General features: G+C 44.7%; 2 protein-coding genes across 2 annotated transcripts; one reads left to right on the top strand and one right to left on the bottom strand.

Annotated features, from left to right (window-relative positions):
* Positions 1–314: 314 nt before the first annotated feature.
* Positions 315–2954, top strand: ptgr2 (prostaglandin reductase 2). The gene is made up of 8 exons (XM_068339043.1): positions 315–546; positions 631–749; positions 853–1044; positions 1368–1538; positions 1650–1859; positions 1972–2181; positions 2257–2296; positions 2379–2954. The coding sequence occupies exons 1-8, from the start codon at positions 510–512 to the stop codon at positions 2441–2443; spliced, it is 1044 nt and encodes a 347-aa protein (XP_068195144.1). The 5' UTR covers positions 315–509; the 3' UTR covers positions 2444–2954.
* A 2646-nt stretch (positions 2955–5600) lies between these two features.
* tmem62 (transmembrane protein 62) lies at positions 5601–12415 on the bottom strand. Its single transcript, XM_068339042.1, has 14 exons — positions 12256–12415; positions 11903–12101; positions 11500–11611; positions 10189–10326; positions 9783–9828; positions 8865–9006; positions 8614–8738; positions 8347–8469; positions 8108–8263; positions 7863–8022; positions 7578–7776; positions 7378–7473; positions 6997–7115; positions 5601–6884 (listed from the first exon to the last, which is right to left on the bottom strand). Exons 1-14 carry the CDS (start codon positions 12291–12293, stop codon positions 6564–6566), a joined length of 1974 nt encoding a protein of 657 aa, XP_068195143.1. The 5' UTR covers positions 12294–12415; the 3' UTR covers positions 5601–6563.
* Positions 12416–12799: the final 384 nt, after the last annotated feature.

Here is a 12799-nt window from a genome sequence, read left to right as displayed (position 1 = left end):
AGCTGCGTCTGTCAAGATAATACCTCTCCACGTCATACAGGGATCGTTTAACTGACTCACGATAGCGCCCGAATTATGTATAAAAATAGTTTAAATATTTTTGCACAAAAAAATAACCCTAATCAATAGTGAAATACATTCAAATCCGTTAAATGTGTCTCTTACTGAGGAAAAATTGTGTTTTAAATGTAGAGAAGCAAACCCAAACTGGAACGGGAACCATCCGTAGTTTATCTAGACTCAAGCGAAGACGGAAGTACATTACAGAAGCTTCTCTCGCTTCGAGTTAAATAGGTCGTTCTTTGGTTGTTTGGCTGCTAGCTAAAGTCCGAACGGGATCTATTTCCTTGCTATTTGCTAAAAATATAATTTAATTTTTTTTTTTTTAAATCTCTTACTTTAAAAAAAAAACTTTGCAGCTTGAATTTGACTTTTGCTTTCATGCGTGTTATATTTTAGCTTCCACATACGGGTAGCGTAGCGATCCAGGCTAACTTTACTCTCCAAGGATGCTCGTTCAGAGAGTTGTTCTCAACTTACGTCCAGGTTGGAAACTTGGAACATGAGAAAATATAGTTTGTTTTTTTTCTTACGCTGGAGGATATTAACTAAAAATGCATCTACGTCCAGGTAAGGACGGGACACCTGTCCCTGAAAACTTCCGCCTGGAGGAGAGGACTTTAGCACCTGAGCTGGAGGAGGGGGAGGTCCTAGTGAGAACGCTTTACCTGTCAGTCGATCCTTATATGGTACCCGGATGTTGTTCTATAATAAAGTAAACAAACAATCCTAAATAAAAGTTCAGGTCTTCTTTGTTTTTGCGGATCGTTCTGTCGTTTTTTTTCTCCGCAGCGCTGCAGAATGAATGAAGACACCGGGGCGGACTACCTGACGCCCTGGCTGCTGGGTGAGTGCGTGGATGGGGGAGGCGTGGGCGCCGTGGAGTCCAGCCGCTTCAACGGGTTCAACCCCGGGGACGTGGTGACGGGCTTCACCTGGCCGTGGCAGACCCGGGCTGTCCTGAAGGGAAGCGTCCTCCAGAAGGTGGATCTGTGCCTGAAAACACTTGTCTTTATGCATTTGTCCTTTCTGAAATGCATTTATGGAGTTTGTTTATTTATTTGTTTGTTGGATCACTCAAAAAGTCTCCAACCATGAAGACAAAAAGTTGTGGAGAAGTTTACATTTGACTATCCATCATGAAGTATGATCACATTTCAGCGTTGGTATTTATAAGTGTGTAATAATGGAGGACTTTGGGATATTAATGTGTTTTATTGGGAGGCTACCTTTATTTAGTAGCTATATGCTAACAAACAAGCTACCAGTTAGATAAATGTGTTTCATGTGTCTCCGTTCCTCTGCAGGTCGATCCACAGATGGTTGACGGACGCTTGTCTTACTTTTTGGGAGTGATCGGCCTCACAGGCCTCACTGCGTTGTTGGGCATTAGGGAGAAAGGTCATGTGACCAAAGGGGCCAATCAGACTATGGTAGTGAGTGGTGCAGCCGGGGCCTGTGGATCCATTGCTGGACAGGTAAATCCAGCCGTGTTTGTGAGTTGTCTTTCATTCACTATTAAGAAAAAAGGTGATTTATTTGATGGGTAGAAATGTAAGAACGATAAATGGAAAATCTTTCTCTCTCAGATCGGAAGGCTGGACGGTTGCACCAGGGTTGTTGGGATTTGCGGTTCGGATGAGAAGTGCAGGATTTTAGTGGAAGACCTTGGCTTTACTGCTGCTATCAACTACCGCCGGGAGGACGTCCCCACCAGGCTGAAGGAGTGCTGCCCCGATGGGGTAGACGTTTACTTTGATAATGTGGGAGGAGCAACCAGCGACGCCATCATCACTCAGGTGCTGCTAGACCCTGAAAATCGACTGAAATCTGTTTCTGTGGCTTGAAAATGTCATTTCTGAGATGTCTTGTGTCCTTAATGTTCCTGCTTTGACCTCGTCTGACCTCCAGATGAACCGCGGCGGTCATGTGATCCTGTGTGGGCAGATCTCACAGTACAACAAGGACGTGCCTTATCCTCCGGTTCTGAGCGAGGAGATCCAGGAAGCCCTGCGGGCGAAGGATATCACGCGAGAGCGATTCACCGTGATCGACTACATGAACAAATCTGACGCCGGCCTCCTTCAGCTCTGCCAGTGGGTTAATTCAGGCCAAATCAAGGTGAGGAGCAAATGATGATGACGTATTCCTGCTTCATTCTTATTGTTAAACTGAAATCTCACCTCCATTCTGCAGGCGCTGGAGACAGTAGCGAACGGAATTGAAAATATGGGAGGTATGCGGGATTGAATCTGAGTATTTTATGAGTTAATTATGACCTCATTCATTCAAGGTGAATCATTCTCATTTTCTTGCAGACGCATTTTGTTCCATGATGAAAGGAGGAAACGTCGGAAAGCAAATTGTAAAGATATCGGAGTGAAGAGCAGCAGATGCCTCGCGAAACGAATCTACGGCTTCATTTGTGTCACGACTGTTAGAACTAACCCTCTGGTGCAGATCTGCACCGATTAACTGATGCCACATGAGGATGAGTGTTTTGTTAGCAAATTCAAAAGGCGTCCACGCCACCTGGTATCTCCCTGCAGCACAGCTTCTGCAGGGATCATTGTGTGGCTTCTACAGGAACACCTATCCGACAGGAAAATGCCAGTGACAGTAAAGCTTTATTTAAACCAGGTCACCAATTACCATGATTTCATCATTGTAGCTTGCAGGCCTGCTGGGAGGCGGTGGTGTGACAGATGCTGGGAGGCGAGGGTGAAGCGGACTGCAAGGGAAGAGCGCCTGAAGGAAAACTGTTTTCTTTCATTTATGCATTTATGCAGAGGAAAATGCCAAAAACCGGTTTCCTCTGCAAACACTCTGTTTTGTTTTCTTTTGCAAACATCGCTTTTTTTTTTAAAGTCAAATTACATTAAATCTTTTTACCATAGACATGCTATAATGTAATAAAATATTACATTTAAATAGTAATTAATTTGAGTCAATCATAATTGAAAAAAAACACTTAATACTGTACAGTATATGGAAATTAAACCTACATTTCAAGCTCATTTCAAGAGGAGCAACAGCGACATCTGATGGATGAAATGAAACTGCAGGTAAAACGTTCTTAATATTACCAAACGTGAAAATTCAACTGCAGAGAAAAACACCACAGCTATAAAACAGCTATAAAACTGATTGATTTACTCGATTAATGGACCCTTTTCATACACATTTCATTCTGAAATTATTGCAAAGCAAATTTAAAGAGAATTATAGGAAAGGTGACGTCAGCTCTGCACCACGTGACTACAGTCCACCTGTCAAATCGAGCCCTCCGTGGGATTTGTGCAACTAGACGAGGTAATGAGGTAACAAAGGACGATCTGACACCAAAACTATAAGAGGCGTGATTTTGCTATACATTATAGTAAAAAAAATTTTAAATTAAAGTTTCTGACTTCATGCAAACCTTCACTTTTCTGCAGACAGACTTCCACGATGTAAAATAAAAGCATCTGATGAATGATTGAATTATCTTACCAATAATAGCTTGTTCTGTACCTCACTGTAAACCTAAAAAAGAGCTGTGTTTGTATGCAGATAACATCTCATATGAATTATTGATCCAGGAAGAGTTGAGCATCTCCACCCACATCATAAACTCTCCTGATCTCCAACAAGCTGCTGAGTCTGGACTTGTTTTCCATGATTGTCCACCTTTTGTTGTTGCTGCTTGTTTTACGTCTCTGATGTTTTACTTCCGGCTGGTTTTTGCTGTAACCTGTCATAATTATGAATACATTAGATTCTTAATATAAAGTGCATAATTATGTTTATACTCTGAACTCCAAATTCTTCTCATTCCCCATGAGACGACAGAAAGACAAACGCAAAGGCTTTACTGTCATGAACATTTTATTCCACAGCACTATAAACCATTAATAAAATAAAATAGTGGTCAGATCTAATTTCAGTTTTCACAAGAAAAATACGTGTCAGGTGTGAATTCATTGTACATACTGTATATTCATTCATCGTTTGTTCACGCCAGAATCTTCCTCAGAGGTTCTGGAGGTCCGTTTGCAACATGAACAGAACAATCACAACCGGATCCACAGAATAACATATGAGCATCAATAAAGTGTTCCAGTCTGTCCCATAAAACTGTATTATGTGTTAAAGGTGGGGGTTTAATATCATTACATTACAAATCGACTCCACACTGCCCCTTGTGGACAGGTGACATAACAGCAGCAAAGGAACGCCCCTTTCTTACAATAATCCATTCCACAAGAGAACAGAATTTCATTTTATTCCCGTCTACTAAACCAGATTAATCTACTTTATTCCGTCTACTAATTCTGATTATCTTGTTCTTGTGTAACCTGTAAAGGGTTAAAGAGACAAAGCCTCCAGCACCTTTACAAAACAAGAAGTCTGACAGATAAAGACAATTAGTGGTTAGCTTCCAACATGTCATCCTAAAATGGAGGTAAAGAATGTTTCCAGTGCAGGTAAAAAAGAAAATTAAAAACATAAAGAGGGAAAAAAAATAATCACTCACACTTCAAAAATTAGCTTGGTGCCGATTCATTCCACTTCTATAACACATTCATTTCCCGTCCCGTCTCGTATCGGGGTCGTTTGTGACCGGCCTTTTATTCAGGCATCTGGTAGGACTACCGGGCTTTGCATTCAGTCATCCTGCAGGAACCAGGAACTACTTCCTGTTCTCACGTGTGCAGGAGAATCCAGAGAACTGAAGGACAGTCCAGCGCGTCCGAGCTTTTGATATGACGATGCAAATAGAGACGTTTTTAGTGGCAGTTGTGCGCAAAATCAAAACAATTTTAAAAACAAAATCAATCATTTAAACTGCTTTTACATTAAATTACAATATTTGATTTGTCATTCCAGTTCTGTGACGTCCTGAAATCACGTGTAGACTATCTCTGAACTAGGGTTTAGTGGAACCACCGTGCTGTGGGGGCTCACAGTGTACAAAGCGATACGCAGGCCTTTCGTATCCGCCGGACGGGAGTCAGAAGGTGAACGTGAGGATGGGGTTTGGCGCGTCCAGCCTTCAGGAATGAAATGACTTTCAGGGGGAGGAATTAAAGCGGTCCCGTTCTTCCCTTTGGCAGTGGTGAGATGGCGTTCAGTGAAGGCAGGCAATACTTCCAGAAAGTGCCAAAAGCTCAAGTAAATCAGTCGGTTTAAATAGGACCAGCTCGCCCAAAAAGGAAAAGTTGGTCATCAGCTCACCGGCATACGGATGGAGAACCAGGACAAGAGAAGGAAAACAGTAAAACAGCAACTTCCTGCTAAACGCCTGAAGGAGACTAGATGGAAAAACAAACATCTAAATGAAGATGGAGGCCCAACAAGGATTCAGATCAACTGCTGCCACCAGGAGGCGCTAGGACAACGATGTAGTCTCCATCTTCTTTGGGTGTTTTTTTGATCTACTCTCCAGAGCTGCCCTGTCTCTTATCTCCATTGTATTTACTTTCCCACCCAACTGGTCAAAGCGGCTGACCGGCCTCCAGAGTCCGGGTCCTGACTGGAGTTTCTTCCTCAATGAGGGAGTTTTTCCCCGCCGCTGTCGCTTATGTTTGCTCTGGAGGGTTCTGTTGGGTTTCTCTGTCTGTTAAAGTGCTTTGAAGTGTCTGACAATGTGATTAAGCGCTTTACAAAGAAAGGTTAACGGATTGATTTATCTTCTTCAGGTGTTTTTAGTCTCTTCTCCATCTTCTTCAAGTGTTTTTTTGATCTACTCTCGATTTTCGGGTGTTTTTAGTCTATTCTCCATCTTCTCCAGGTGTCTTTCTCATATACTCTCAATCTTTGGGAGATTTTCAATCTAGTTTCCATCTTCTTCAGATGTTTTTAGTCATCTTTTTCAGGTGTTTTTTGATCTACTCTCAATCTTTGGGTGTTCTTTTGATCTACTCTCTATCTGTGGCTTATTTTCTATCTAGTTTCCATCTTCTTCAGGTGTTTAGCAGAACGCCGTTACACCCTGAAGCTACACAGATGATTTGTGAACTCAGAAACTCTCTTTTCGCCTCCAAGGCGTTTAAATCAATCCACTGAACTTGTAGAAAGTTCCTTGCAGACGTTTCCCCTCTCATCTAAGAGTCTTCTTCAGTTCTGGTGGTTATTGGGTAACCTTGACCTGGATGAATGAGTACCATTAGCTGACATCTCTGTCGGGTGTTGGGGTGGAGATGCTGACTTGTGTTTTGGGTGAACTGCTCCTTTAAACCAGTTGGAACAGCTCTTTGACCCCCGCTGGACTCACGTAGATCCCACAAACCATTTCACCCACAATGAAGCCAAGGTGTTCTGGTTTTTTTTTTTTATACTGTACACTGCTGTGAATATGGTCATTAATGTGCTCGCCAATGCTTTGTAATAACATGCATATTAAGTAAACAATGCTATCTAGAAATGGGAAGTGGTGAAGCTGCTGGGGTGGGGTAAGAGACGGCAAAATGCATCAGTCAGGTTGGAGGGGAGATGACGGCGAAGGTTCAGTGTAATTACTGTCAGGAGGGAGCGACGCTCTTGCTGTTGTCACGGATGTGAGGGACGGGGCCCGTCCAGGCGCGGTAGACCAATAGGAGGCCGAGCCCCAGAGCCCACGTGCGGACAGGAGACAGGAAGAAGGCGGTGGAGCCGTAGGTCTTCAACAGGAAGTAGCAGGAGTGCGCCTGCCAAGTGAGCAGCAGCAGCATGACGACGTGAACCGCCAGAGTCCACCAGCGGCAGCCCGGCCGCAGGAAATGGGAGCGGAAGGTGTTGCCGCGGCAACGGTGGTGAAGGCTCCAGCACAGATAAGAGGTGAGGGGTATGTTGAAGAAGATGAGCTGCGAATGTGATGAGGATGAAGAGGTGAAAGAGGTGGAAATTTTGTGAGCTCTTCAGAACCGGTCCAGGTCCTACAAGAGGTTTCACAGGTTCAGACGCAGATTCTCTCACCTGGATGACGCCAACCACGTAGGTCAGACTGCCTTCCAGGAAGTGTCCGTCGATGAAGACTCCGAAGGCGAAGCAGGCGCCGCTGTGACCGTCGATCATCTCTCCGATGAACCACGGACCTGAGGAGAACCGCAGGAGCAGAAAACCCGTCCAGGTGAGAGGTTACCTTAGACTATAGACAGAAGATATAATATAATCGCTAATGTTAGCGCGTCTACAGCTAACGTAGATGCGCTAGTAGTAGCAGCGAAGTACTTAGCCAAGCCAGAGCTAGTAGTATCAGGGACAAAATTGGAGTTGGTATTTTTCTGAGGGTTAGCATAGCACCGGAGCTTCACATGATTTGAGAAGAGAGATGAGGAAGAGGAGGAGGAAGCCCACCTAAGGCTGTACACAGGTTGAAGAGCAGCAGGGAGTAGAAGAAGGCGTCCATGGAGCTGACCAGGTGGAGCGACATTAACGCCTGAGAGGACAACCCTGAGGAAAACACACCAGAGTGAGTTTGAACTCCAGTTATGTCCATAATGAACTCAGATGACTGTTGTAATGAGAGTTTGATGATGATGATGGTCGTAGCTCACCCCTCCTCGAAGGAACGGGCAGGAACCTGAAGGCCAGCAGCACCCCCACGTTCAGCAGCATCATGGATATGAAGGCCAGGCGTCCCGTGACGTAGTGGTCCGTCAGGAGGATGAAGGACTGCACGAAACCGAAGCCGGGCGTCAGGTCGTCCTCCAGGGTGAAGTGCTGCTCCCGCTCCGACGAGCGGCCCGCAGCGTCCTGAGGAAGAGGAGGAGGATGAGGAAGGAGAAGATGAATGGAACCCAATGGAAACCACAGCTTCAAGCGCTGGCTGCTGGTCCGACCTCCACTTTCACTCTGATGGTGTGCAGCCCGGTGAGGTAGAGCGACGGCTCCCACAGGAGAACATAGAGAGGACCTCCGGCGTGGCGCCCCTTCCCCAGAACCTCCCCGTCGATGCTGACGTGCACCGCCGTGATGGGAGCTCCGGAGAACGCCAGGATCCTGTCCGGGAACCAGGACACGGAGGTTTTAACGCAGCCGGCGTAAAAAAAAACAAACGGATCACACACACACACAGAACACACACCTGATGTGTGTGGATCTGCAGATCCGACCCAGCGGCTCCACTCCGGGGTGGAGGTACTGCGCCTCCTTGGGGTTGGTGATCAGCACTGCGGGCCACTGCTGGAAGCGCAGGTCGGAGAAGCTCAGCAGGTCGTGGTCGAAGGCGAGAATCCTGTACCTGAGACAGGTGTGAGAGAGACAGGTGTGAGAGAGACAGGTGTGAGACAGCTTAGACGTGTTCTGATCATGTTCTCTCCGTACCTCCGGTTGTCCATCCAGTCTCCCAGCTCCAGCTCCAGGGTGCCGTGGGGGTGTCGGCTGTGCAGGACGGGCATCAAGCCTCCAAGCGTGTGCAGGTGGCCACAGAGATACGCCACCGACGATCTGAAAGCGTCCAAAAGTCAGAGGAAAATGTGACAACGTGCACACCGTGGGTTAAAATATTATTATAATGAGGAGCCTTACAAACACACATCTGGTTTACACAACTGGTTTCTATTTTATTCAGGAATTTCAGGAAGTTCTCACCTCATCAGGTCTCGGAGTCCCGGAGCGGGAGAGACGACGGTGGAGGTGGTGTAGTGGCCGAACCAGATCGACTGGTTGTTCTTCAGACTCTCAGCTCTGAACTTGTCCAGCAGGTCCATCTGAGTCTGGAAAGAAGTAGAGAAACATTCCAGTGGCCACATTAGCTCGTCTCCCTCTTCTTCAGGTGTTTGGCAGAATGCTGCTGCTTTTAATCCATGTGTAAGAATAGAAGCGTTATTTAATGTCTGTACCTGGTTAAGAATACCAAAGAAATTGTAGGGCCTCTTGGGTCCTGGGGTCAGAGTAGCGTCGGCACAAATGAACGAGTAGTTACCAAAAGGAGTTTTGTGAACGTAGTGGAAAGAACCGACTTTCTGGTTCGCCGAGTATTTCCTGGAGAAAAGGAGGACGACGTGACAAATGAGACTCTGCAGCGCTGCATGGTGGGAGCAACATCATTAGAGAGGATGTAATCATTGCTGGAATAATGGGTGACATCATCATTAGAGCAAAGGGAAACCGGTGAATCATCTTAAAATTTCTCTTACTCCTACAGCTTTTCCTCCACATCCATGATGTCGACATAAAAACGTGGTTAAATCTGTGCTGATGCTAACGATGCTAATCCTGAAGCTAACAGACGTACACTTCCTGTTCACAGAGGACCTCCAACCAATGACCTCATCAGATCCCATTTTAACTTGGAGCTGATGGAGGAAAGCAGACAGGAGCAGTTTCCTGTCTGGCTGTGTTGGGTCACATGTTTAACTTTAACCAATCAGATTCTAGATCTCCATCACCTTCAGGTTCTGGACCAGGCTGTCTGGTTCTGGTGCTGCTTTAGAAGCTTTCTGTCCATCTGGATTGATGAGTCGACATTTTTAGACTCAGATACACACAGCTGATGCTGATTGGCTGATGAAACATCCGATCAGATTACTCCTCTTCTCTGATTGGTCCATTCATGTAAAATTCTTTTTGGAAATTGAACTCCTCAGTTTAAAATCAGATCTTCTACCACTATAACAAGTTGTCCTACTAATAGACATTATGGTTGATTTTAGGAAACTAAACAAGATGTTTATATTTTCATCCTTAGTCGATGTTTTAGAAGTTCTGATCGACTCAAGAACTTAATCAGGCGTTAGTTTTGTTGGTTTCATACTGACCGGAAATAATTGTTGATGCTGTCCAGCGACATGATGTTGAAAGCATCTGTCAGAAGAAAGGAAATAATGGTCAGATTTGTCAGAACAGAAACTCTAACGAGGCTCCAACTAGACCCACAATGTCTGACGGTTTTGTTCCCTGCGGAGCGACGCATTTAATCCAGGAATCTGATGTTCTCGTGTTACAGAAAAATACTGTTGGAAACCGCTAACAGATAAACTAACAGGATGCACATCAACAGCCGCAGTCAATAACAGCAGAGAAAAAGATCCAGGAGTTTTTCTTCTGGTTTGTTTTTTTTCTTCTACAAAGAGATCTTCTTTCACGTCTAATAGCCTGCGATCCAATAACAGAAGAAGAAAACACCACCGAACTTCCTGTCTGGGGCCGTGGAGGATTACTCACCGTGATTTCCTCGAATGTCTATCCACAGCGTGCGCTCCATCACGCGGGACCTCTTCAGGACGTTGTGGTAGGCCTGCCACTCCACTTCATGCTGGAGGGAGCCCACCTTATTCTCCGTTTTGGCATCGGTCAGGTCGCCTGAGGAGGGAACATGGAAACGACAGGAAGTTGGTTCTTTTAAGCGGTTCTTATTTTTCGTTTCTATTAAGAGTGATTTAAAAATAAATCCTTCTAGACAAACATCAAAATATTTTTTGGTGCATAAAAACTTCAGATTTCAATGAAAGTTGAAGAGTGTTGCCATGGCAGCACCGTGATATCTCCTTACGAAACGGGGCTGTGTGGAATTTATCCTTCATTTCCACACACTTGTTGTTGTTGTACTTCAACAAAGTCCTTTGAGAAAATTTACCTAATCGACTGAAATGTTTTCAGCCACATTTAGGATAAGAGGCTGTCTATGACATGACAGGTCATTAGCATTCTGCCCCCTGGTGGCAACAAGAGGAAATCTTTTTTTGTTTGTTCTTTCCATAAAATATTTAACTGCAAAAGTGGTCAAACTTATTGTTATCTCTTTCTGTAAATGTAAGCATTAAAATATGGATGTGAAAAAAAATAAAGACAATACAAAAACACATCAGGAAATACGGAACCTTTTGATTAGAGGGGAAAAAAATGCATATTTCATTTTAAAAAACTGCAGAGCGCTGAGATTTCTCAAAAATAAAACCCTTACTCATCTGTGTGTGGTCAGGTGAGACAGACTTGTGGTGTGTTTGGGAAGAACTACATCATTAAAAAATACAGGAAGTTATAAATAAAGTCGTTCTCTCTGCCAGGACTTGTTTAGCCCACTGCCGCTAACATCTGAACCAAACTAATGAATTTAAAACTCCAGCTCCCTCTGCTTGGAACCAGTTAAAATAAATCATCTGGATGCATTTAAAGTGATTGCAAATAACTTGGAGGGGAGATCATCTGGCAGCAGATGCATGAATGCAGACGAGAACTGTCATTTTATTTTATTTTATTTTATTTTAGAGAGCAGTTTTCTGTTCCCTCTTTATTTTATGACCGTGGCAGAAATAAGTTCCGTCTGCATCGTGAGTACGACTCCGATCCAGACTCCAATGTGCGCTGGATCATATGTTTAATGTCATTTCTGCTGACACCAAATCCCATAATGGTCATTTAAAAACATTTTGTGTAATCAGCATCACCAACCACTCAGAGAGAGAGATGCGTAACCTGACTAGTTAACATCCGTTCAAAGAATACACTATATCCAACAGTAACAAGTTATCATACCTGTTGCAAGAACAAGAGCTGGTTTGATCACTTCTATTGTGCTGGTGCAGAACTCCTCAAAGTCAGGAATGCGCTTCGGATCATGGAACCGGCTGATGTGGATATCAGACACCTTGGAACCCATATAAACAGAATAAAACACACACAACCTGGGTCAGAGGAGAAGAAGAAAAAAAGGGGCCATACCTGATAACAGGGCTGTTCCAGCTGACACCCTTCAGAGGTCACTGACCTATTTCTGTCAATCATTCAGAGTTCAAGAGGTAAACTAGCAGCGTTAGCTCCCTCTATCAACACCTGGTGGGTGTTCCATTCATTTGGAATTAAGGTTTTGGAATAAAAATGTGAATATTTAAATGAATTAAAACCGAAACGATCTAACAAGACAGGAGTAAAAACCCACCTGTATAAACCAGAATATGTTGTTCAACTCGCCGCCGGGAAAAGGCGGATAGCTCCCCTTAGTTCCACCTCCATCAGCCGGGTGCTGTACGCTCCTCTTCGGGTGCCAAGCCGTGTCATAGCTCTCCAGCACCCAGGAGGTGATACAAGCCAGGACCAGTCCGAGGATAACCAGCGTACCGAACAGCTTCAGCATCCTCCTGGAGTAGCGAGAGAAAGGGGGCGAGCTGCCGTCGGTCCCGGGCAGAAGAGAGCTAGCTCTAGGCGGGGGTAGCTACGGGCACGAACCACACTGACGCTAACTACAAGCACGGAGGAACAGTTAGCTACATGGCTAACAGCACAAGCTCAGACCGTCTCTGTCGCTGCCATCGCGGCCACTGGAGATGCATCGATGAGCGGGGTTTGGTCACGGCTCCGTCCGCCAGGGGAGGAGGAGGAGGAGGAGTAGGAGGAGGTCGCACCGCGGGTCCGCTAGCAGCTAGCAAGCTAGCAGCTCCCGACAACACATTGACCGGTTGGATCGGGAAACGTCACCGTCACGTGACCGGAAGTGGACCCAGATCCGCCTGATATGTTTCCTGGTGCATAATTAGTAGAGTAATAATTAGTAGAGTTCTTTATTTTCTTATACTTTATTTATTGTTTCGTTATTGTTCGTCAATAAGTGTGATTATATATGAATGTTCAAATAATTATGTTTCAATAAGGTTATGGGAATACATTGTTAAAAACAATTCAAAGTAAGACGAAAATGACAATACAGTTCAGTACAAGGATTAATGAAAAATTATACATACATGCATATAGACAGAGATATACTGTACTTTATTGAACCTGGAGGAAATTGTAAATACACACACACACACACACACACACACACACACACACACACACA

This window comes from Antennarius striatus, chromosome 17 (genome assembly GCF_040054535.1).
Source record: "Antennarius striatus isolate MH-2024 chromosome 17, ASM4005453v1, whole genome shotgun sequence".
Classification (NCBI taxonomy): domain Eukaryota; kingdom Metazoa; phylum Chordata; class Actinopteri; order Lophiiformes; family Antennariidae; genus Antennarius; species Antennarius striatus.
Note: the sequence above shows the minus strand (reverse complement) of the source record. Positions and strands in the feature narration are given on the sequence as shown.